Below are 26,852 nucleotides of genomic sequence, written 5' to 3'. Positions count from 1 at the left end.
GCTGAGGATGTTGCTCTATTCCTGCTCCATAGGTTAATGCTCCAATATTCACTTATTTTGACTGTAGATGGAACAGACTCTAAACTCAGGAGAGCACTAACTGCATGAACGCAGAGGCGTCAACGACGTACAAACAACCAGGTCATTTATTACCCTCAAACACACCTTTCCTTTACCTTAAGAGATGTAGAGCTTCTGTACAAAGGACAGAACAGTGTTTCCCCAGAGTGTGTTCTTACGTTCGTGTTCTTGCTCGATGCTATCTTCCTCGGCTGGATTTAAATCCAATTCTCAAGGAGATGAACACTAAGAACGGTAAAGAACCCGGATGTTGTTCTCACGCCACCCAAAGTCACGTCTTTCACTGTGGCCTCACAAGTCTGCTCCTGTGAGGAGAATTCTCACGAACGTTCTTCTGGGAACACAACATCTTTCTTTGTTTTCTTTCTGCATTAAAAGAGTCTACAAAACAAAAGCCAAACAGAAGTGATCCGATTTGTTGGCCACTTTCTGTTAGGCCTCTAATTATTAGACTTCTATTAGACTTTTGCTATTTTTGTTGTTGTTATTGATCATTATTTTGTTCATTCGTTCATTTCCTGTAAGAACTTCAATCTGATCGGGGTCACACCCTGTCGACAGTTTCACACACTCACCCAGTCTCACAAACACACCACACTGTTGATTTTCTGAGAGAAAATCTGAGAGTGGTTTGTCTCTAACCTACACCCAAATATAAAAGGTTTCAAAAGGGGGTTGGTTTTGGGGAAGACACCACAAAAGACCTGCTGTTCATTCCCTGATGAACTTCTCTGTTCAGTGCTTTTAAGAATCACTGCCCTGAAAGTCTCTGTAGGGAACCAAAAGTACTGTAGCGTGGCTCTGGAAATGTTTTTTAAAGACCATCTCCACAGTTTACAGCTCCATGATGTGTTAGAGTCTGTGAACTCCCATGATCCATCAATGACAGCAATAGCAACAAGCTTTAATCAGTGTCCTTGTTTCACTGTGTGTGTGTGTGTGTGTGTGTGTGTGTGTCTCCACCTAATAGCTGGTGTGTGGATATTGGAGTGGATCGGCTGCCGTTGGTGGATGCTGAACACTGGTGGTGGTTGAGGTGACTCGGTCATGTTCCGGAGAAGGTAAAGTGCTCTGGAGTCTAGGAAAGTGCCGTATCAATGCAAGTGTAAAGGGAAATGTGTAAATGGAAAAACATGTATCATAAATTCCCATTTGTTTTCTACCTCTGAGGGACGATGTGTGAAGGAGATGAGGCCGGCTGAACTGTGATGAGCCCCTGATGGCCGCTTGGCAGTTAACATGGCTTATGCTCAGACGTGATCGAGCATTAAAGGATCACAATTTCAGAAATGTCACTCGGCCGCCTGGAGATGGCCACATATAATTAAAAGGGCAGATTAGCTTGTTTCTAGCGGTTGCTAAAAGGAGCCGCTCAATGAGGATAAGAGCTGTGTCCAATGATGAGGAAAATCACTGGTTACATGGGTTACACATTTGGAAAGTAAGTGAATGTCGACATATGGCCCTTTTCCATTGCAGGGTACCTACTCTACTTTCATCAGCCACCGATCCAAGGAGCGTTTGAACCTCTTCAAAAGACCACAGCGTCATTTTACGAGCTGCTGTCGTGAGTCGGATAAAAACAAACGTGATCTCTGCTGCAGCTGGAGATTTTACAGATGGAGAGTTGGTGCTGGTCGTCTGCGTTGCGTGGCGTAGAGTGACGACTCTCTCTGGACAATCGGCGCTCTGCAAGGTTTACACGCCACGGTTTAGTCCCTACTCGTCTCGCTCTGAACCACGAGAGAACATCCACTAAACAAGAACCCGCCTCCAGAACCAGGACCTGATTCACCTGGAGGAGAAGCGGAAAAGCCGAGGAAAGTCGAGTAGAGTAGGGACCATGTGGTGGAAAAGCACCATTATTCCATGTGTAACAGCGTATGCTCTTATTTACACAGCTGTAATTATAAAGATATATAATTATTGTCTTATTATTGCAACTAATACAAACATCTCCTCTGTGTCAATACTACTTTTAATGAGCAAACCACTTCCTGTTATTAATAATAGGGTGCCTGTTCAAACGGAAATGAGCTGGCCACTGTGTGATAACAGATTTGGCAGTTAGTGCTCTCCTCCACATGTGTTGAGCTCCAGTGATGCTGCATTTACTGAAGTGTGTATCTCAGAACCAGCGGATCCTAGCCTGTCGTAATGGGAGAGACCAGCTAATGTGTGGAACTGGGTACGACTGAACAAGACACGAGGAGAAAAACAGTTAAAGCCTTATGTATGATCTCTCTTTTCTTTATGGACATCTACTCTGAGGTTCTGAGTAAAGGGAGACGTTGTAACGAAGCTGATGTTTTGACCAAAATGTAAAAAGTCTCCAGTAAGACACTCCATCCATTTGAACTGAGGAGTGGTGTATCTGTCACATACTAAACTCCACCATATTCTGGCTCAGTGTGTGCTAGTGTCTGCTTCTTCTCCCTGGAGGGTTTGTTGGTGTGTGTGTGTGTGTGTGTGTGTGTGTGTGTGTGTGTGTGGGACAAGGAAAAACACTCCTAAAAAACCCAGGGAGCTATTAGCAGCCTAGTTCTGAAGAGAAAGCTTCTGTGTTGCAGGGGATTCCTGTCACTCCAAGGACATGCTAAAATGTATGTGTTGTTGTTGTTGTAGGAACAAAAAATTATTTTATACCCTCGCATTGTGGGGATTTGTCTTTCAGGTGGGAACTAGTCGAAGGTCCCCACAGAGTAAATCCTTCAAATCTAAGCTGAACATATTTTAAAATGTAGTATTATGGTTATGTGCATAGTGTTTATGGCTACAGTTAAACTACGTCAACACAAAAATGAATGTAACTCAAAGCACATTCCCCAAAATGAATGAAAAAAAAATACTTGTGTGTGTGTGTGTGTTCAGAAACACTGCAGTGTTCAGGGGTAGGCGATATGGCCCTAAAATAATATCACAATATTATTATCGATTTTTAGCGATAATGATATTAATTATGATATGAAAAAAAAACACTGAAAAATACTTTTATTAATTTCAAAAACAGAATAAATGTTATATTAATATAAATTAATAACATTAAAGGCTTCTTTCTTTTTTTTAAATAACACCATCTGTGAAGATCGTGGTGTGTTGTCCCTGTGTCTGCGTGAGTTTCCTCTGGGTGACTGTCTGTGAAGAGTGTGGTGTGTTCTCTCTGTGTCTGCATGGGTTTCCTCCGGGTGACTGTCTGTGAGGAGTGTGGTGTGTTCTCCCTCTGTCTGCGTGGGTTTCCTCCGGGTGACTGTCTGTGAGGAGTGTGGTGTGTTCTCCCTGTGTCTGCATGGGTTTCCTCCGGGTGACTGTCTGTAAGGAGTGTGGTGTGTTCTCCCTCTCTCTGCGTGGGTTTCCTCCGGGTGACTGTCTGTGAGGAGTGTGGTGTGTTCTCCCTCTGTCTGCGTGGGTTTCCTCCGGGTGACTGTCTGTGAGGAGTGTGGTGTGTTCTCCCTGTGTCTGCGTGGGTTTCCTCTGGGTGACTGTCTGTGAGGAGTGTGGTGTGCTCTCCCTGTGTCTGCGTGGGTTTCCTCCGGGTGACTGTCTGTGAGGAGTGTGGTGTTGTCCTTGTGTCTGCGTGGGTTTCCTCTGGGTGCTCCGGTTTCCTCCCACAGTCCAAAAACACACGTTGGTGGGTGGATTGGCGACTCAAAAGTGACCGTAGGTGTGAGTGTGTGAGTGAATGTGTGTGAGTCTGTGTGTGTGTGTTGCCCTGTGAAGGACTGGCGCCCCCTCCAGGGTGTATTCCTGCCTTGTGCCCAATGATTCCAGGTAGGCTCTGGACCCACCGTGACCCTGAATTGGATAAAGCGGTTACAGATAATGGATGGATGGATGGAACTCCTCCACACTACTGTAGTCACTGGAGCAAATTCCTCCGCTTGAGAGACACTTTCTGTCATACTTCACTGAGCCTAAATGACTCATGAAATAAGTGAATGCTATATTACGGGTAACTGCATGACATCATTATGTAAACAAGTCGGAATATCACTGATATCACGATTATCATGGGTTTTACATGGTATTTATTTATTTTTTATTTTAAAAATCATGTCAATATTATCGTAAATGATGCGATATGACACATCCCTAGCAGTACATAGATTTAGCTTACACTTAACACTACAAGACTTAAAGGAGCTACACACACACACACACACACACACACACACACACACAGCATTTACACACTGCATGTTAATGATAATGGCCTTTGCTGTTATGAAATCAGGGCAGACAGCTCCATTCATGCTGCCTTCAGGGATAAACAGAATCAGAGGGAGTATTAAACGATATGAGATGGAGGAAAGTAACCATCGTAACCATGTTACTGTTCAGCACCAGGATTAATCGAGCACGTAAATATCAAAAACCTTAATAATCAATCGTGTACGGCTAACACGACATACATTTAACCCAAGGGTCCTCCAGCATCCACCGCTTCCAGAGCAACAGACAAACGGGTCACAGAGCGGCAGCTCATCAACACCATACAGATGTATCCGCATCTGTCCGTGATGGGGACTAATTGAGCAAGGCAAGCTTTCCCAAAGGCTCCTTAGAATTAAGATCACTTTTAAATGGTGAAGCGAGCACTACATTAAACTCTCACTCTCCCTCTCTCGGGTCTTAATACTGTGACATCACCAGAGGGGGCATAACGAGACTGAGCCATTACTGCATTTTAAGGAACCTTTATTGAACCCTTAAAAATGCACAGGGAAAAGGAAGCAAGGCAATGAGCAGCAATTTGGGAGTGTAGTGAGTTTCAGGGGCACCACATCCCCTCCCATGCTCAGCAGCGCCACAACACTCAGAGCGTTTGGGAAAATGGGCCCTGTTTAGTTTCAGGACCAGCGTAATAGTCCATCACTGTGGTTACTGCCTCTGTGACAGAGTTTAATCTCTTAGGTATTATCTGTGATTATTGAAGCATGGTATATATCTCTTTCTTTTGTTTTTTTCATTCTTTCTTCCTTTCTCTGGGAAGGAAAGAGTAAAGACTGCTCTGGACAGCTCAACACGCTTGGAAGGGAACACCACGCCTCCTGATGTAAGCTGAATGTGACATAAATTTAGCGTCAACTTGTTTTTACAGAAAAAAAATATACCATCCTCGCTAAATTATAGCCCTGATTTGACCATGTTTGGTATTGAAAGATGTGAGCCCTCTTGATCCAGTTAATTAGTCATGTAATTGCATAAAAACATGACTAATATGACATTTTGACATTTAAAAAGTCTAATCAGCCCAAATCTGACCTGAAGAAATCAATCTGGAGCCGATAAACAACAACACAGGATAAATATCATACAAATATACACATGAACATAATGCAAATGGATTCCACAAAACGCCCAATGAGAGACTGAGAGATGCTCACCTTTCCGATGATGCTCCCGACCTCCTGCAAAATAAAAAGCCAAATGTCAGGATATTGATTAGTGCTGTGCTCCCCAAACATCTGTCTGTGGATTTAGCCGTCTGTCAGCAGGGTCTCGCCACGGCTTCCCCCACCATCCCCCAGATCGCTATCGGATGAGCCCAGGAGCTCTGGGTTATCATCCTTCAGATTTCAGTGGATTCAGAATATATGCCTTTCATTTTTTCCATTCCCTGCTGTCACATTCCCTCATGTCTTCTCTATCACTATATGAGATGCACAGACCTAACCCCCTCAGATTCTGAAGAACTATAGAAACCCAAAAAATATAAACGTGTCATACTCTGGTGAGAGGAAATCCAACCCAGAGGAACTGGGAGGTCTTGCCCTTAAGCGGGGGAATACCTCACGTCCTGCAGACCACCATCAACTCCCCCAGAGGCTGGATATGAACAGATTCTGCCTCTGGCGAGTTTATCAAGGTCTGCAGGGATTGTGAGTTTGGGTTCCACAGTTTTAAGGGTTAATCCGCATAGTAATTTGCAATGATTTATTAATGAGTATATCTTTCATCTCTAGTTACATGCAAATAGGAAATTTGATTTACCATTTGTGTGTAATTAAATCAAGTATTTGTGTTTACAAAAATATATTTAATTACACACAATTGACCAGAATAACAATCATCTACTTTATGGGCATCGCGTGTGAAAATGATACACAGTAAAACTAGCTAAACTGTTGACAGAGGTGGGTAGTGACGTATATGTGCCTTAAATAAAGTACATATATTTTCAGATCAATTTCTACAAAGCCAACAGTTTTTAAGAAACATTTAACCTCAGAACACAAATATGGAGGTCACTAGCATTGACCACTTGTCTTGATCTTATTTGCATAACGGTAATGTCAGCCGGCATTAAGTATTCATTTAAAATCCATTACAGCTAAGTGTCCGGTCTGAGTTTCCCAAAGGCAACGCAGCACAGGAGCCACTCTAGGAGAGTGTCACAAGGCTTTACTTTTTTATTTATTTATTTATTTTCAGAACTGTACACTCAGACATTATTAGAATACCCCACTAGTGGAGCTGGTTTAAGCATCTCACCGTAGCTCCTGAAGTTCTCAGAGTGGGGTTTAAGGACTCCTTGAGCTCCTTGAGTTCCTGGAGCAGGATTAAGCAACTTTGTGTATCTCCAGGAGTTGCTGTACCTCCTTGAGCACTTGGAATGGGTTTATGTATCTCACTGTTGCTCCTGGAGTTTGTAAACAGATCTAAGGGTCTCGCTGTAGCTCCTGGAGTTCTCAGATCAGGTTCAAGTGCCCTGCTGAAGGTGTGGGGTTTAAAGAACCAGCTGGTGTTTAAATGCCATGCTGGAGTGGTGTTTAAAGCACCTCATATGAGCTCCAGGAGTTCTCGGAGCAGGTATCAGTGCCCCGCTGCAGGTCGTGGGGCTGGGTTTTTAAGCCCTCTGGATCTTGAATGCATAACATCATTTGCAAATACAAATGTTTACTCAGCCCTACAGTGTAATGTAGACATCTACTGTTGAACACTGCTACTTCAGGGTGAGAATGTGTGTGAGAATCCTACCTTGCCATGCATGAGCAACCTGAGGGTGAGGGTGACGTTCATGCCCCCGTCTCCGAAATCATGCTCACAGTTCATTCTGGCTGTGGAGTCTGCCCCAGGGAGTCGCATGAAAGAACGATGGAGATGATGGAGGTGCCAGGGGAGGGGGACCTGGGATCCTTCTCTTCTTCTTCTTATATTCCTTATACTTCTTCTTTACAACACTGTGGGGAGAGGACAACCGAGGTAAGGCACCGAACAACATTAGATCATACTCAACTGGTCCCTGGAACCACAAATCCATGACTGCTCCCTGCACTCTCAGAAAAACTCACTGTTGTGGAAGTCTCAAAGGTAAACATTCAGTACTTTCAATTAGGGATCATAATTGTATCATATTCTATGTTAATTGTAGATTTTATTCGCCCTAGTTTCATCTTCAGGACTTATACTATGTTGTTTAATTGTATTACAAATTTCCCCCTCTTCTTCTGGAGAAGAGAATGTAATGAACCTTTTAGGGAACACAACAGGACTCTAACACCACTGCTGTACCTTTAAAGATACACTACACTGTTTGTTTATTGTTTATTTAGTGACAATAATGTACCTGTACAATACCTTTTTTTTTAAGACTGTAACCATGTTAAAGCTTTTCTTGAGGGCACATAATATATACACCATTGGTCCAACATGTTTCATTGATATGTTTTAGAATTAAAAATAATTCCACTTTCCTTAAATGGTAATTGAAAAATGTTCACAATCTAGGGATGGGTGATATAACGATAATATCTTATTTAGAAATGTGGACGGTATCTCAAAATGAGGGTGGTATTTATGATGTGTGTTGCGTCAACTTTCTGTTCTGTCTTTAAGTGAAAGGCCAAAAAGTTTATTCATACGCATTTAAGAGAGCCACAGGAAGGGGGCGCTGTGGGAGAGCGCACTGACTGTCGATATCACTGAAAACTGGTGGTTAAAACAAAAACACTGCAGAGGGTGTTTAGTGCCAAGTTTGGGTTAAAAGAGAGAGGAATGAAGCTGAAAAGACAAGATTCGTCACTCATAGCTCACAGCTATGAGGCTTTATCTCTAAAACGTGTGTGATTTAAGCTTCAGTTTGCTGAAAAAACATCTGATGTGGTGTGTAAAAACCACAAGTGCCTGTTGGTCAGCTGTGCTTCTAAACAGTGTGGAGCCTCTTATTTCACTTATTTTCAAACTTTCCTGTTCCTTGCTGATATTAGCTCTCTCAGAAACGGGTTTTTATCTTCGACATGTGTCGGTGTGCACTGTTGGGCTGTGCTGAGATGAACTGCATAGCTGAAACACTCAGAAAACCCATCACTCAAATTTGTGCTCACAGATATATAGCTCAGTGCAGCCTCCACACTCCCCCCTTCTGTACGGCAATGCCATATACTCCGATGATATTTTGAGATGGTACGATGATGAAAAATGTGGATACCTCGCATTCCTATCAGTATCTGTTTTAAAAGTGCAGATAAACCCAATTTAAAACTGCTGGGAAAAAGCCTATACATTACTGTTACATATGACAATACAAATCAATTACATCAAACTGTTTATACGTTAAAATTGTGAGCCAGAGGCAACTGGAAATAAGTTAAATTTTACACCATTTTCTGTGACCCTTGAGTGATCAGATCTTCTCTTGTGGACAGAGTGATCACAATTTGCCATTTGCTGCTTTTAGGCCTGAGCAGGAACTTGACCCCTGGATCTTGTCTTTTCAAATGAGGAAGAGTCATGTACTAGAGAAACTGAGCTAGGTGTTGGCCTTTAATTCAATCCAGTGTTGAGGAAAAGGTTATCGCATGCCTTAAACAAGGGCCTGGTGTCTGGCTCTTGGAATGGAGATGCTCGACGACATGTGCCAAAGGTTGTCCTCTCTCGGATGTTCAACGAACACGAACATAGCACACGTTTATGAGGACGTAAAGGACAGCTGATGGATATAATGGGGCACTATAGCGTTGTGAGCCACAGACCACTTGAAACAAAGTATCGCCATTTGGGCTACACACGGTCTGTGAAGTGGAGGAGCAGTTGGGTAAGTGGGTGAAGTGTATTCCATGCATTTGCATGCTGTCGAGCATTCTGTCTCCCACAGAATTGAGGAGATGCTTCAGGTTGAGGGAACTGTATGTGTGTCATGGTTGTGTGGTAATTGCAGGCTGTGTCTACATTGGCTGTTTTCTCCCTGAGACCCAGGAGCAGTCCGCAGGGATGGACTGGCCACATTTCACTACATCTAAATAGTCCAAAATAAGCACTCAATCAGCAACTGTGTTCGAAATGTAGAGTGATTCTTGACTATGCCCGTCATCTCACCAGCTGTTACCGAATCTCTCGCTGGCAACAGAAATAGCTGGTAAAACATGGAAGAAAAAAACAACAAGCCGATGAGAAAAATGTAAGAGTAATGGGAGAATATGAACGCACACAGCGGAGCTTGAAGGAGGGGCAGAAGAGACAAAAACAAACAGACAGGCAGGAAAAGACAGACCTAATTTCAATCCACTTCACCTAAACCGTTCAATCTGACTAAGCGCTAAAACATTTATCCCCACTTGTTAAAGATCCTGCAATGAGTCTGGATGTGTCGTAATTTAAAAATGAATTGGCAAGTCTGTTAAAAGCTTAAGGGGGGAATTAAATAAGCTCTTGGCTCTGATGTGCCACTTGTGCTGAACGTTGAGAGAAAAGGGAGGGAAGAGAGGAAAAATAGAGGCCACTGCGCATGCTAATGATGAGCTCGCTTGGCTTAGCTTGATAAGAAATGCAGACGAAAAGTCTGTCATTGTTCCTGTCGCAACCTCGTCTGGAGACCCAGGTTCGGCCGCTTTTGACAGGTCTGGAGAAATGTGCCGGACAAATTAAGTGTATGCTCAATTTCAGACTTGCTCAACAACAGGTTTGGTGGTGTCGTCAGCAATCCAAAATTTCCATACAAGTGACAAGTCTGCCAAACAGTGTGTGCCGGAAAAAGTAGGTCACAAATTTGATGCCGGCTTAGAAATTAAAAGATGAGTCGGTCACATGAGCTGCATTGGTAATGAGGCCTGCTTCTGAGCTTGTGGTTGGGTGGGGGTGTTAATAATCTGCCACTCGTCTGGAGATGGGGGGGAATATTTGCATCGTTAGGGTTTAGACATCACTCCCAGCATCTCTGTTTCCTCTTCACCCTCACTGTAGCTCTGAGAGCAATTAAAGAGACTTTGTCCAGGAGTGATTGCACAGTGAGGCGCAGGGGGACATGCTGCCCAATGGTCACATACCTAGACAGATGAGGTTTGAGCCTTGAGCAAGAAAGGTCTGGTTTTGTTTCTGGATTCTTAATTGATACGACGCTCTGGCACTGTCTCCTTATTTTGGAAGCAATAAAACACGGCACTTAATGGAGAGAAATGGGCAGTGTTAAACGACTTTTCAGCATCCCGCAACGACAAGAGGGCCCTCGCTGTCAGGGCTGTCGGGAGTGGACAGCGGCCAAGCTGTAAGAAGCTCAGAAACACTCATATGCCACTAAGAGAGGTCAGCAAATCCAAGCACGTCTGAAAATATGCCGCCAGACATGGAATATGGTCAAATCCCCAAGTCCAGGCACTAAACTGTGAATCTAATAAGGAAGCGACACATACATTACTACAAACTTCATGGCATTTGATACATTTCTGACTTCCTAATGAAAACTGAACAAGAATTTAGTAGATGACAATATCAAACTGGACAAGCTACTTGACAGAGGGACTCATAGCAGATAGTTCTAGTTTCAAACAGCTTCACATAAATATGCCAGTTCAACCCTTTTCTATGTTCCAGGGTTTTAAAAAAGGACACATTATGAAAATATCACCCTTTCAGTGCATTTGAGGATCTGGAGCCCATCAACCCACACACTGTGAAACAAGACCACTCATTTTTCTGTGTGCTGCATATGACAGAATACATATAGATAAAACTTTAGAATGCACAGACTTTAGAATTGCCCCGCCCCCTCATCTGAGTCCATCCAAACACAGCACTGGACCCACGTTTATGTGAGAGCGCAAAGACGAGGTTAAACACAGCAAAACAGACACAATGAGCACAGAGAAATAAGAGCACTGAGTAAAAAGGGAGAAGAAAGAGAACAGAGTGAAAACGGCTAAAAACCAGAGCTTCTGCTCCTCGCTCCTCACTGCTGTGCGCTCGGGGTCGGGGTGAACAGAGAGCGGCTCATTATCATTTAAAGGAACAGGGCGTTCTGAACAGGGCTGTTTAGACAGGGGGAGAACACTGCTGTGGGGTTTGGACCAAAGCAGGTCACAGACGTCTCTTTAAGACACAAATGTGTTCCACTGTGGAGAAGGGATCTATAGGTACTTATATGGCTACTTTCTAATGTCGTGTTAGCTTTTTTTTCCATGCTCGAGCTTTGAGATTGATGCGATTTCAACCTTGACACTGCAGGCCAGCTCAGTGTACTCAGTGTAGGCTTCAGAAACGAGCATCTGCATGCAAGGGCCATAGCTGAGCACTACTATTTACACATCCCTGCAGTTGCTTGCGATCCCACCTTCCTCTCAAAGCACAGCTCACATATCACTGCGTGCAGTCAAGGCTGCACACTCTAACGTGGCAGGTTTATGCATGTTTATCTCTCAACAACACCCCCTCCTCCCCACCCACACCAATCCACAATGGCGCATTCCACCCTTACTGCCATCCACTGTTACAAGAGACCACCACTTCTAAAAGGGCTGAGGTTGGGGAGGGGGACAAAAACAGGTGCCTAGATGGTCACTTGGGTATTTTGTTTTCATTTCCCATTGCAGGCTTATTTATCTTGGGGGTGTTTTTTATTCCGGGACAGGGGAAAGGACACAAGCCGTGATGGGAAGAGATTGCAGTGTTTGCCGAGCTGATTTCCTTCCAGGGTCTCACACTGGGGGCAGGATTAATATCAGAGACTTGGGGCAATGGGAGTGTGGTGGGTGTCCTTCAGCAAACACACCATCGAATTTCTATCTCAAACTTTTCATCATAGCAGAAAAGAACCACTGAAATGCTTCCATTGTCTTCACAGGATGGGGTTAAAATCTCAATTTAGTACCACACCTCCCCCTAAACCTACACACGAGCTTCCACACATGCTCCAGCCTTGACTCGCCGTCTCTCTGGCTATGGGGAGCCACTAACCGCTTACATGACTGATTCATGGCTTGTCTCTGGGGTTCAGAGCTAGCATGGTCATCATTCCACGTAATGGTCATTGTGCCTTCTCTAAACAGCTCCCCTGGAGATTCAGTTCTAGCTGGCCTTGAGTTGGTAATGCAAATATTGCCTCCCAGCTGTGATGCTGTTACTGATTCACTATCAGGTTAGAGTCTTAAAGGTGCCACAGCACAACTCGACATTTGAATACATATTCAAACCATTTTATTGCTATAAAAGCAGCCAGCACAGCTCTGCTTCTTTGTTTCCAATGCCAAATTAGCTGCACTGGTACAAACAAACATGGCGATCTGGAACAAGATGGAGAAGAAAGAGAACAGAGTGAAAACGGCTAAAAACCAGAACTCCTCACTGCTGTGCGCTCAGGGTCGGGGTGAACAGTGAGCGGCTCATTATCATTTAAAGGAACAGGTTCTGAAAGCGGGTGTTCTGAACAGGGCTGTTTACACAGGGGGAGAACACTGCTGTGGGGTTTGGACCAAAGCAGGTCACAGTCGTTTCATTAAGAAGCACTGTTCCACTGTGGAGTAAGGGAATAATATTTCCCCTTTAATAATCTACATGCTAAAAATAATCAAGAGTTATACTCTGCACTGTAATGTGGATAATGTATACGCTTATTACTCTCTATAATTCATTAGCAAACAAATGCTCTGGAGATGTTTTAATTTCATTGTGTCTTCAGGCGTTTGAAGCTGGCAGCTCTTCAGTTTAAGGGTTTCATTTACGAGGTGATAACTGATGAAGTGCTTCTCTATTTATGGGAAATGTTTAACAGCATCTTATTTAAAGGATAAAAGACACGTTGTTTATCTTTATACGAAAGGCCTCAGCACCTGGAGGATTTCACTGTTTATAACACTTTCCCCATAATGACTTTATTACGAGGTGTGTGTGTTTATTAGATGGGTTTAATTATGTAAAATCCTCGGCGACATAAAATACAGCGTCACTCTGCCCTTCCCACTCACTGATTATAGTCTTTCAGTTTCAGCCACAAGACTCAAAAACACTGTCAGGAGAAAGGTGTGTGTGTGTGTGGGGTGTATTTAAATTTAATTAATATTACTATTACACTTTGTAATTGCTGCAAGATTTAAGGTGGAATGCAAAATTCAAATAAGAAGCTTGAGTTTCAGGTGGTAACTGATGTGCCATTTAAGGTGGAATTAATATTTAGAGTAGTAGCATGAGTACCAGAATGCAACTCCTGTGCTATTTAAGGTGCAACAGATAATTTAAAGTAGTAGTCTGAGTACCAGAATGCAACTCCTGTGCTATTTAAGGTGGAACAGAGAATTTAAAGTAGTAGTCTGAGTACCAGAATGCAACTCCTGTGATATTTAATGTGGAACAGAAAATTTAAAGTAGTAGTCTGAGTACCAGAATGCAACTGCTGTGCTATTTAGGGCGGAACAGATAATTTAAAGTAGTAGTCTGAGTATCAGAATGCAACTCCTGCACTATTTAAGGTGGAACAGAGAATTTAAAGTAGTAGTCTGAGTACCAGAATGCAATTCCTGCGCTATTTAAGGTGGAACAGAGAATTTAAAGTAGTAGTCTGAGTACCAGAATGCAACTGCTGTGCTATTTAAGGTGGAACAGATAATTTAAAGTAGTAGTCTGAGTACAAGAATGCAACTCCTGTGCTATTTAAGGTGGAACAGAGAATTTAAAGTAGTAGTCTGAGTACCAGAATGCAACTGCTGTGCTATTTAAGGTGGAACAGATCATTTAAAGTAGTAGTCCGAGTACCAGAATGCAACTACTGTGCTATTTAAGGCGGAACAGAGAATTTAAAGTAGTAGTCTGAGTACCAGAATGCAACTACTGTGCTATTTAAGGTGGAACAGAGAATTTAAAGTAGTAGTCCGAGTACCAGAATGCAACTCCTGTGCTATTTAAGGCGGAACAGAGAATTTAAAGTAGTAGTCTGAGTACCAGAATGCAACTACTGTGCTATTTAAGGTGGAACAGAGAATTTAAAGTAGTAGTCCGAGTACCAGAATGCAACTCCTATGCTATTTAAGGTGGAACATAGAATTTACAGTAGTAGTCCGAGTACCAGAATACAACTCCTGTGCTATTTAAGGTGGAATGGGAAATTTTAAGTACTAGCTTGAGTATCAGAATCTAACTGCTGAATCATTTGAGGTGGAATGAACAGATTAATTAATTTCTGTTTTGTTTTAGGAAATATATTTATTTAGTTTTGCTCATGTCCTGAAGGAGCTGGAGTTGGAGTTGAACAAAGGGCTGGTTAGTCCTCGACACTAAGCTGACACAGAGTGACACGTCTCTGAGCCCTGGCATCTTTCATTATCATCCAGGCAGTGGTGATGTAGAGCACTTCTGGCCAACGGTGATGTCACCGTGACGCACGCTCGCTGAGAGGTTTTCAAACTGAGCTGACACACACACACAGAGAGAGAGAGAGCAATTCGCCTCTACTCTGTCCAGGCCTTGACAGCACAAATAGAGAAGGGCAAAAAAAGATGAGGCAGCTTTGTCACTCTCCTCCTACAGCCTATCTCCTCCTCTCTCTTTCTCTCTCTCTCTCAAACACACACACACACACACACACTTCTTCCCTCTCTCTCTTCACTGTTCCTGATCACTATAATTATGCTGTGTATAATAGCAGGGGAGCGGCGGAGGTCTGTTTTCTGAAGACACTGAGCTCTATGAGCTGGACTCCACAAAGCAGTCAAACTCTATTTGCTCTGTTATGACTAACACTCGTCTGTGGCAAGTGCATCAATCTCTCGCATTTACAGCATTCACTGCTGCACTGCCACTTAAGAACATCAGCAGCCTAAAGAGCATAAACACAAGCGTAATCTTGAACCTAGTTGCTGTGTTTTAGACAGAGATAAATAAATGAATGTACTATTCCCACCCAAGGAAGCCACCTAATAAACTTCAGTCATACTTTTGATGGTGTCTGTAATACACTGTTACATATGGGTTACAGTACTCCATGCTCCAGTGACAACATGGTAGGAAAAATACAGTAGAAAGGCCAAGAAATAAAAAAGAATCAAAAATGAATGAATCAGAATCTGTGAATCAACTCTGAACATGGACCTCAGTTTATTTTCTTGAACACAGGTGGATTTTCCAGTACGCACGTGTTTATATCACTTACCCACAGCTTTACACAGCGAATAAAGCCCTCCTGAGGTTAGTGTAGAACCTCAAAATTGAGGCTGAGTTTTCGGACCATTGTCGAAGCAAAGAAAAATCACTGTATTTTCAAAAGCTTTCAGATGCTTCGTCATAATTGTGACATTGTGGCTTCTGGGAGCTGTGGGTTCATTCGTGGCAGTTGAGACTACGGGCCGACGTCAGAGGGAAACTGAAGTGGTGGCACTTTGTTGTTGCTGTGGTAATATTTACTCTGTCTCCCTCTCTCTCTCTCTCTTTTCCTCACGCCTCTGAATAGAACTGAGTGCACAGTGCAGCCAGAGGAAGGAAGGACTGTGGGACTGAAAGGAGCTGTGGGATATGAGTGACAGCCAAAATGGCACCAGCGACCTTGGCCACTTATCGGTCTAATGTCCAGCCGAGATTTATATGGAGGGGCCTGGGAGCCACTCAAAGAAGGGAGGGACAGTGGATGGAGGAATGGGGAAGTGGGGAGGATTTGAGAGGAGAACTGGACAGGGAAAAAATGTGTGGTGTTTTGGCGCAGTCATATTCTCGCAACAGGACCCCATACTGTAGGAAACCATACAGATGCAGCATCTGGTGCCAAGATACTGCTACAGTCACACACACACACACACACAAACAAATAAGCAGTTGGAAGGACAAAATGGATTGGAGTGCTACGCAAATGCACTTTGGCTTTACAAATCTCCCCCTCTTCATTTGGATATTCAGGGACAGGCTTCTTTTCGGAAATGAAGGGTATTAATAACAAAGATCAGCTTCTACACATCCTGAAATGCTTTAAATTACACTGTGAAATATTTCTGGGAGGATTTAATGGCTCCAGAAGGTCAGGAACTAATGTCGTTGATTAGATTTGGATCATAAAATTCACCCCAACTCATCCAAAGAACCCTAAACGTAGCTCTATTAGTCGATAGAACGCAGATTCACTTGTTGCTAGACCAAAGCAGGAGGCTTTATACCCATCTATATGACACTTGGCATTGGATATACTGAGCTTAAGCTCATGTGCAGCTGCTTCAGAGCACTCCAAATCATACATGCACAAGTCTGGACATAAATATACTCTGGATGTACCTTAAAATTCAACCTTTGGGGAGGGACACTATTGGAGGTGTTCCAATTCTGCTTCATGGCACGGGTGTTTCTCTGCAGCCCTGAGAGAGTTCAACCAGCTCAGGTCAACAGCCGAGTTTGGAGAGCAGCTGTAGGCTATTCTAGGTTAGGGCTGGACGATAATTCAGTATCGATATATATCACGATATAAAATGATTCAATAACAATGATATGTTTTGTTAAACACATTTTTCAATATTTACAGCATCTATCTCTGAATGACGGTCATTAGAGGGCACTGTCGTCAGTTCAGCACTCGATTTAAAACTTAGTTTAAAAATATTAATATTGTCAAAGCCAAGAGGTTTATGGTTGATGGTGATGTCGTGTTTCTTGTTGGTTCTTGGGGGTTTTTCTGTGGAGTTTATATGGTTTATATCGATATCGGTATTATATCGTACCAAAATTAAGAAATATATCGTGATATAGATGTTGTCCATATCGTCCAGCACTTTGGCTGTACCTAGAATAGGGGTATTTCAGTGATTAGAGATTTATAAATCAATACGCACGGTCACAGTCATCTCTCTGACACGACCAGACATGTTTTTGTTGAAACCTACTGCTGCAACATAAATAAAACGCACTTGTATCATCTAGCCCACCTCAGATCAGACTGAGTGCTGTAAGGCACCATTCGGGGAGTGTAACCCCCCCCCCGGCTGTTTTAGCAAACCTCCGCTAATCAGCAGCACGAATCAGACAGGAAGCAACATCAATAACTTTGATGGTGAACAAATCAGGTTCAGCAAAGCTGACAGATTCGGGAATAACTCACAAGGCTGCGGCTGAGTGCTCACATAAATCCGGAGCTAGGGTCAGCGCCGTCAAGTCCAACCTCTATTTTAATCATTCCATAAAGGAGGAAAAAAGGAAGGAAACTGGCTGACTGAAAGTCAGCATTGGAGGAGCATCTCTGACGCCACACCGACGAGAGGCTGGAGCTGATATAACGTCGTTCTAATGTAGTCCGGAGAGGGCGGGCTCATCCGTGTCACGTTTCAAGGGCATTGATCCTCTCTGAACACGGCGTCCTCCAGTAAAATCTCCCACACTCCTCTGACATCATTAGGTCAAACAGCAATAGCGTACATGTCCTTAACCCTATGGAACCGAGCGTCTCGCTCGCATTCCACTCAGAGTACGACCCTGGTGATTTCAGACATCTCGAGGATCAGGATTATTGCTCCCTCTGAACTGAAGAGTCTTTTACAGTAGCTACTGGAACACTGCTGTAAGCATTGAATGGCATTCAGCCACAAAAATGCCAGTGAAATTATACTGTAAATGTTTTTGTAAAGTCATGCAAAACTAGTTGTTGTTTATATACGACGACTGTGTATCGATTAGAAGAGAATACACAAAGAACAACACTCATTTGATTGCTGTTTGAGCTGATTTGCGTATTATACAAATCAGATCTCTAACCACAGACACACTGGACTAGTGTAAATTAAATCACCAGGTGTAGAGAAGGTCTTTGTCAAATCAGCTCTCAAAAAGAACCATTTTAGAGGGTAGATGTGCTGCTGTGTAAACTTCCTTTATTATTGAATGCATGGTGAATTTTCAGTCCGCATTTGACAAAGTAGCCTTTTTCCACAGGCTGGAGATGGGCTAACACCATTGCATTTTCTCCAGGTGTAACTCTGGTGATAGAGGAGTCCCGGCATGCGCATGTTCACTATGTAGCGTGAAAAAAATCAGAGCAGAATCAGAGCTCCATTCAGTGTACAAATGATGCACAAGGCTTTCTGTCCTGTTGGAGGCGCTGTGGTTGTCTCTGAGTGAGTGTAAGAGCTTATTCAGAGCTGAACCCTGTTTTGTTTAATCAGAGGAACGATAAACACAGACCATATGGTCATTATATTTCAGGGTTCTGTCAGTTCAGACGGTTTCTGACCTCAACAAAATAAACAACTAGGGATCATCAAACACATTCACAACAACAGCTCCACGTCACACTGAGGACTGGAGAAGACATGGCAGAAGCGGAAGCCATCATTAAACAGCAGTTTGGGATTATTACTCTGGGTAAAACCTTATTGCGCATGATGCACCACATACACTCTCCTAAAAACGCTACTCAATGCGACTCAACTAATTGACTTAGCTAAGCAACTGCAGTTTTCTGAATATCTTCCTCTGTGAGAGTAGCTGGAGGAGGCTCTTTGATTTCTGCACCAGATCTCCAACTCTCTCCCTCTCTCTCTCAAAAAAAAAAAAAAAGCCAACAAAGGCTTTCTTTGTAGCTAGTGCTGTCGCTTAAATTAGCATTCAGGCTTCAGGCTTAGGAATTACAGAGCTCCTGGTGACCCTACGCAAGTCGTGACTCAATCAGCTCTAGGCTGGATTAAAGGGGGGCGGGGGGAAATGAGGTAAAGGTGCAGAGTGTCTGCTCCAAACCCCTCCACACCTAATCTCCCAGTTGTTCAGAGTCTGAAAGTAATGCATGCTGTTGTTTGTTGAGTAATTAGCAAAGATATTCATGCTTGACATTTTCAGCCTGGCAATTTCACCGTGGCACACCTTCTTTCCAAGGTTTAAAGATTTTTTATTACTTTTTTATTAACCCCTAGGCTTATAGTATTAACATTTATCATATATGCATAATTACACATCAATATAAATGTCATAATTCAGTAAAGTAATTCAATAATATTTGATTTCCTATTAGCTGACAATAAGCTTCTGGACATCTGCTCTTCCAGTTAATCAGAGGTATCAAGAGGGAGTTTGTCCAGCTTTTGCCACAGTAATCAGCATCTAGTTCCCTATAAAGGCAGTAGACAGCTCTAGGAACATTGCTGTGAAGCTCTGATTGCAGCCGTGTAGGCAGTTATTGATGTTGGAGGATTAGTCGATGATCACACCACTTCCCATCCCAAGCTCATCCCAAAGGAACTGGCTCTACACTGACGCTGGTACTTCATGAACGATTTCAGGATGCTGTTTTAGAAAGCAGTCATTAATTTACTCAAGTAACACCGCTTCCGTTAGCGTCTCCATCCTGCAGCATCTATCCCACCGCTGTAACGAGCGCATGGAGGCCCCCAAGGTTCTGCTCACGCCTCCCTCGGCTCACAGCGCTCCCATCTTGTCTCCATCTTTTCTCATTTAGTGAGGAAAACTCCAGCTGAGAGTAGGCGCTGAATTAAATTTGTTCAGTGATCTAGCAATGCTGGGCGTACCAGGGCTGAGTAGGTATTTAATGAGTAGAGGCAATAACCTGGAACTGCCCCCCCCCCCAACACACACTTCTTTTTCCTTACTCTCTTTTTTTTTGTTACTTAATTAGATGCTCCACAAAGGCAGTTTGCTTATTATCATTCCCAGGCCTTTGCAGCAGGTCAGGTGTGCCCGGCAGGAAACTCCATCTCCACTTTTCGGCTCCGAGGTATTATTTCTCTCTCTTCAAGCCTTAGAATTTGCCTCGCTGGCTTCCTCCGCTTCAGCCGAGAAGGTCACCAGCCGGAGAATATTGGCCGAGGGAAAGGGAAAAGGAGAGAGGCTTGTTTTCTCGTTGGCCGTTTGCAGTTCCCGACCCCGGATCTGCCGTGGCCTGAGGACCCAGGTGATGGAAGTGTAAATAAAGTGGAGATTGAAAAAAGGGGGAAAAAAAAGAAAATAAGCAGAAACTCAGAGAGCCTGGTAGGAGGGTTATTGGTTGGTGTTCGGTGTGTGTTCCCTTGCTTCCATGCTGATGAGCTGATAAGAGGATTGGAGGGGAGGGGGAGTTCTTGTCGGGGGCCCATTAGAACCTTGCTTGGTCTAGAGAAGTGTTAAAGTTGAGCTAAATCCTCTGGGAAATAGATTTCGCAACATGAAGTGAACAACAAAGCCTTTAAAAATTAATCCACGACAGGTTATGGATGGTAGACGGAAGGTCCCTCATTTTCATCTTACTAAGGTAGAGTAATCCATTCCATAGTCTAGTAAAACTGTAGTTACATGGGAAACATAATGAGAAAATGTAGCTGTATCTTCCCCCAAAAACAATGTGAGGCGAAGCAAAATAGGTATCAGCTCTAAAACCATGCAAGTACTGAGTGTGTGCAGAACTACAGTGGAAGTTCTAAGAATATCCAGCATCTATCAGCACAGGCACTGAAGTCTGGCTCCTATGCTCACGAGAGCATGTAATTTCCCCGATAACAAGACTGATCATGGTAACGATAAAATAACATCATCCAGCCCGGGTCCAGTAACTTCAGAATCTCGTCGCAAAGACTTTTTCTCTCTCTGACGTCACTCGGAGATTAGTGGAAAAATATGGGAAAGAAGAAGTCTTGATAAGCAAACTAGAGGCGGTCTGACACAAACTGACCCAAATACATAATATAATTCCACTGCAATGCTTCCGCCATTTCAACAGAATCCAGGCTCTGGTTTGGGAGGCTTCATTATGCTGCATTCTGAGAAGGTTGCAGGGGTGGGGGGGGGGGGGGGGTGCTGGGGATATGCAAGGGGACGGCGTTCTCCAGTGACAGATATGTGTCTTGGACATACTTGGTTCAGGGGCTTGACGCCTGGGAGCGCTGGAGCGTGGTGCTAAAACAACAGAGCGTGCCACCCGCACCCTCCACACTCTCCACACCCTCCACTTTGAGTGTGCTGTGGCAGGGTTTAGTCAGCTGTGTGAGTGCAGAGGTCTGGGTATATTCCCCTGATCTCAGGGAAGCTCCTCAGCTGTTGCAGGATGGACAGCTGGACTTTAGTGGGGGTAGGAGGGGAGGGCAAAGGCGGGACACTTCTCATGAGCCAGTGCACTCTCAGAAACACTGTGACTGAGGTCACAGCCTAAAGAGTAGCTTTAGTTGGTCTTAATCTTTGTCTTGCTTCCTCCTCACATTTACTGGACCCTCCTTTGTCCCTGTCAGTGCATCCTTCACCAATACGGACAGGTAAACGAGGAGCAGTTGCTGCAGCTTCACTTCAATCGCTCTGAGTTCCACCTCCCGTGCCAAAGCGCCGAAGCGAGGCTTTAGCAAGGCCACATAAGCCCCCACCCTGACAGAAAGGACACCAAACAGGACAGAAGGGCAGAAGGGACAAATGGACTAGAGAAAGAGTGGCACAGCTAATGACCAGGCTTTAACAACCCTCCCACATTCTGCCTTTGGGGGCTTAGGCCACCGTTTTCTTGTTTTAACCATCTGTAGATCCAGCCTGGAGCCCAGCTGTCAGGACTTGTGAGGTCCCATTTATTGCTGTTTTTGTAAATGTAAGCTATCTGCATCTTACCTTTGTTTCTGACATCACGGACATGCCAAACATTTGTTAATATGAGGCTAAATCTAATTCCGGTCCAATAACTCCATTCCCTCTGAACTCACTTTTCCACTGCAGTGTCCCTAGATTAGACAACTACACTCTACTCGACTTTTCTGCTTCTCCACCAGGTGAATCAGGCCCTGGTTCTGGAAGCGGGTTCTTGTTTAGTGGCTGTTCTCTCGTGGTTCAGAGCGAGTCGAGTAGGGACTAAACCGTGGCGTGTAAACCTTGCAGAGCGCTGATTGTCCAGAGAGAGTCGTCACTCTACGCCACGCAACGCAGACGACCAGCACAAACTCTCCATCTGTAAAGTGTCCAGCTGCAGCAGAGATCACGTTTGTTTTTATCCGACTCACGACGGCAGCTCGTAAAATTACGCCGTGGTCTTTTGAAGAGGTTCAAACGCTCCTTGGATCGGTGGCTGACGAAAGTAGAGTAGGTACCATGCAATGGAAAAGGGCCATATGTTGACATTCAGTTACTTTCCAAATGTGTAACCCATGTAACCAGTGATTTGGATCTGTGGCTGATGAAAGAATCCAGTGAGAGCTGGACGCTGCAACAATGAAGGAACAATCTCTACTGATCATCGTTCTTACAGCACCTGCAAAGGCACAAACTGCAACAAAACACAAGAAAATCCTGCATTGACTACAGCCCCAAGCCGACTATTTCACTGTAAGCATTTTCTCCACTTTTTCGGCCACAGATTAAAGACATATTTGATGCACTTATCAGATCTAGTTGATTGTCTGTCACTGATGTGCTGAGAGGAAAGTGTTCGAGGTTTGCTACAAGCTTCTGAGAAAGAAAAGAAATCGAAAAAACCCTCTTATTTCTGGGTTTTGATTTGTCAAGCTTTCATCATCTGGATCATCTGGAGAGGCTATAAATAGGACCCCGTTGGATGCTTGACTTCAATATCAGCGTCTTAAACGCTCTCGGCTCTAAAGCGTCTTTCTCCTCACAGCACATGGGCAACAATGACAAGAAAATGAGAAGATTTTCAGTCAAAATTTAAAGTGGTGTCGAAGTTAATGCATTCATATTAAAATAACGGATAAAATGCTTTTCTCCCTCTGCTTAAAAAGACCCAGCTCCCGAAACCCAGACCCAGAAACATGAAAAGTGGGATCCTGTGGTGAGCGGCAAATTTAAGACTCCCACCCAGAGGAGCAGGTTGGCCTTGCCCTTAAGCGGGGAAATGATTCACACCCTGTGTAACTTCAACTCACAATCCCAAAAGACCACCATCAACTCACCACAGCTGGGATGTGAAGCGCGTTTGCTCAGTTGGTACAGCACTGGTTCCTAATGTTGAACAAACTCAGAAACTCAGTTTATATCCCTTTTCTGGCCTGTGACTCTCTCAGGGGTGAAGGGAGAAAGGCACTAGCTGATCCAGACATAAAAAATCACACAGAGGAGCTCCTGTAAATGAAGAAACTATTATCCCAAGACCCCATGGACATTTACTCCTATCTGAGAAGGGCTAAGGGTTGTCTCAGGACCAATCAATAAGCAGCAAACTAACAAAAGCAGCAGTGAAAAAGCAGAAAGCTACAACAAATCAAAACATAATTACCGTAGCTATAACGTCACATTAAAAGCATCAATGCTAATGCAGGTTCATCTCAGGTGTCATAAAAAGATCTTTTTTTAGAAATAAATAAATGCCAAAAACTTCCTTCTCCGAGATTTATGTGAGGAAAGTGAGCTACAAACTTTAAACAAGCACTTTATCAAGGTATAGCCACTGCAGCTGAAAGCAGGGGGCTACTCTCCAGTGCAGCACTGTGGTCAGACTCTCTCAAGTTCCCCTCAAGGCCTAATGAGGTCTACAGGGAGCTACAGCCTCTTAGTCCAGCCTTTCTGATACTCTGTAAGTGCTGTGACCTCTGGCCCTCCCTCTTCCCTCACACACCTCCCCCGGTTTGCTTTAAAGGGAGCTGAGGTACGAACACAATGGAGAACTAAAGGCCACTAATAAATCATTAGGAAATGACACAGGGTCTGACATAGTGTTAATCACATGTTATGTTACATTACATTACGTAGTAATGCTTGCTGTAGCCTGATTACTGCTGTAATACGGTAAATCCACACGGACGTAGCCCACCGTAGTCAGCTCTGCAGGCTTTGTCAGGAACATGTGCATGTCACCATCTCCCCATGTTTCCAAGAATATCTAGGTAAACACACACACAATGCCCAAATATGGGCTCGCGTCCATTTGTGCGAGTGTTTGTTTGCTGACGTCCGAGCGGACGGACAGAGCAATGCTGGACCGCGGCTAATTAGGAGAAGGTGACCTTCTGATTTATTTACATTCCAAACGAAGGCGCCACACAATGGGCTGGAAATCAATCACGCCAGATAATCCAATCCTCTAAAAGGGGACTGGGGGGAGGGGGAAGGCTCTTTCTGTGAGATGAAGTGGCTCATACTACTGTCCTGTGCATCTCTCTCTCTCTCTCTCTCTGAGCTGCTTCAGGACAGGACATGGAGGCCCACGCTGTCGCTGTGGAAGTGGACAGGGAAGATTCACACAACAAAAATGATCACAAAACACCGTCCCGCTGATTACTGAAGCTCTTACAACAAATTTTTCTACTGGATGTTTTGCAGAAAATTTCCATATGAATATCTATTACTTTACAGTTTATAAATATGTAAACACTTCCATAACTTAAAAATCACAAAATCTAAATCTCTACACTTGATGACATCACATCCAAAGACTTTTAATGTGAAGACACCCTCCAGAGAATGGACACCATACAAATTGGGTATTTATTTATTTATTTATTACCTTTTAAAATTTTTATTCTAATGCAAATGTTAGTAATAGTAGTTGCCAATTCCCCCCAGTCAGTGAGTGCCCCCCCACCCACACACAGAGCCCCCAGTCACAGGCGAACAACACAGGCTTCTACTGAGACAAGTGGAGCCGAACCACCACTTCTTTTTGAACTGTCTCGAAAGGCTATAGTTTAATAAATTAATACCCGTCTACAATTACACATTTTATATAAACCAGATTCTGGATTCAGATAAACGCTGATTACTGAAGCTCTTACAACTCATTTTTTTTACTGGATGTTTTGCAGGAAATTGCATTTCCATATGAATATCTATTATTATACTGTTTATAAATATGTAAACGCTTCCATAGCTTAAAAATCACAAAATCTAAATCTCTACACTTGATGACATCACATCCAAAGACTTTTTATTCTAATGCAAATGTTATTAATAGTAGTTGCCAATTCCCCCCAGTCAGTGAGCCCCCATCCCCCCAGAGCACACACAGAGCCCCCAGCCACAGGCGAACACAGGCTTCTACTGAGACGTGTGATGCCGAACCACCACTTCTTTTTGAACTGTCTCAAAAGGCTATAGTTTAATAAATGAATACACTTCTACAATTACACATTTTTTATAAAACAGATTCTGGATTCAGATAAACGCTGATTTAAAGCCTTTTAAAAGAATGAGCCTCAAAAAAATCAGAACAAATTGATCCGTGGCGCTTTAAGGACAGACCTGAACTCCCACTCTGAGAGCAATGAGAGCATTAAGCGGAGACTCGATATTCATTTTGTAAAACAAACAAGTAAATAAGGGGTTTATTTACTCCTGAATATTTCACTGATGATATTAAACAAGCAAAACGCACAGAAAGACAGCGTGGCCGTGGCACACCAATTAGCACAGAGTATTACCAATGATGTCATAATTAGTTCCGCCGTAGTAGCTCTGCTGTGGGTTTATGGTATTAAGAGAGAGGATGGGTGTGTGTCATTGTGATTGTGATTTAGTGCTGTTTCCAGTTGCCCTCTGTGTGTGCGCTCGTGTGATGGAGTAGCCTGACAGGCTGGAAGGTTTGGCCTCATTAGTAAATGTCTCCCCACGTCCAGGCGGGGGAATGGAGCCGCTATTCTGCTCGGTGTCATCTCGCTAACCGTCAGCGCCGCAGACCTGATCCACTGTTGATGCTGTCGCCAATTACCAGCGCTAATGAAGCCAGAGAATGTGAAGTCTGTCAGTCAGTCCCGCGCCGTGACCCCGCGCCGTCCGCTCCTCATTACGCCCTGCTGCGTATCTCCATACAGGAATGTGACACGTTGTGATGTTATGCATTGAAGTTGTAGAGAAATATAAATATATACAGCCCAAGTACATACCTCATTACACTCAAAACACTCCTTATTATTGCAATATAGACTGAGGTATATGTCCTTCTTTCAGCTTGAGATGGATGAGCTAATGAACCAACAGTGATTTACAGTGATCTTAAAAAATATCAAAATACGAAAAGGAAATGTGAAATTGTGGGATGGAAAAGCAGCTACAGGCCTTCAGTTCAGCTCTGAGCTGATAGGCTGCTCCCCAAAGCCCCTCTCGTCCATCCCACTGTCCACACATACATCTGCCCATTAACCCTTTCAGAACCTATTGATTTTCAGCTTCACGTTAATCCTCGCTCCATCTGCCATCGCTGCTCTAATTTCCCACTAACTCGGATACATGTAAAGCAAGGTTTCCTGTCCCCCGACCCCCACCTCCACACTGTCCCCCTTCTCCCCTTCCCCCACAGCCAGACTGCTGGTGGTGGCCCGTCATCATGTAAGGTCAAATGTTTGGGGACACGTTCATCTAACACCCAAAGTTGTTTTTTTTTTTTTTACCTTTCTTCTCTTGGTTTTAAACAAAAAGGCACTAGTGGAGAGTTTGATTTTCCCTAATATTCTGATAGAAACTGTACTGAATACTTAAATAGTGATTACAGGATTTGGGCCCCTACTCAGGAGCGAGGAGCAGAAGCTCTGGTTTTTAGCCGTTTTTGCTCTGTTCCCTTTCTTCTCAGTTTTTACTCAGTGCTCGTTGTGTCTGTTTTGCTGTGTTTAACCTCGTCTGTGCGCTCTCACATAAACACGGGTCCAGCGCTGTGATTGGACGAGGGGGTGGGGCCATTCTAAAGTCTCTGCACTTGACGTCAG

The 26,852-nt window shown here is 43.7% G+C and overlaps 1 protein-coding gene across 2 annotated transcripts in view; it reads right to left on the bottom strand.

Moving 5' to 3' along the window:
- The window catches only part of pcbp4 (poly(rC) binding protein 4), a 101,526-nt gene that overhangs the window by 47,137 nt on the left and 27,537 nt on the right, over positions 1–26,852 (bottom strand). For both annotated transcript variants that reach the window (XM_066671765.1, XM_066671764.1), the window contains 2 exons: positions 7,060–7,262; positions 5,466–5,489 (listed from right to left, as the gene is read on the bottom strand). In XM_066671765.1, coding sequence (XP_066527862.1) covers positions 5,466–5,489; positions 7,060–7,167 — 132 coding nt within the window. In that variant the 5' untranslated portion in view covers positions 7,168–7,262. The remainder of the gene's footprint in view (positions 1–5,465; positions 5,490–7,059; positions 7,263–26,852) is intronic.

The sequence above is a fragment of the Hoplias malabaricus genome, chromosome 5 (assembly GCF_029633855.1).
Source record: "Hoplias malabaricus isolate fHopMal1 chromosome 5, fHopMal1.hap1, whole genome shotgun sequence".
NCBI classification, from domain to species: domain Eukaryota; kingdom Metazoa; phylum Chordata; class Actinopteri; order Characiformes; family Erythrinidae; genus Hoplias; species Hoplias malabaricus.
This window is presented reverse-complemented; position numbering and strand designations above follow the sequence as displayed.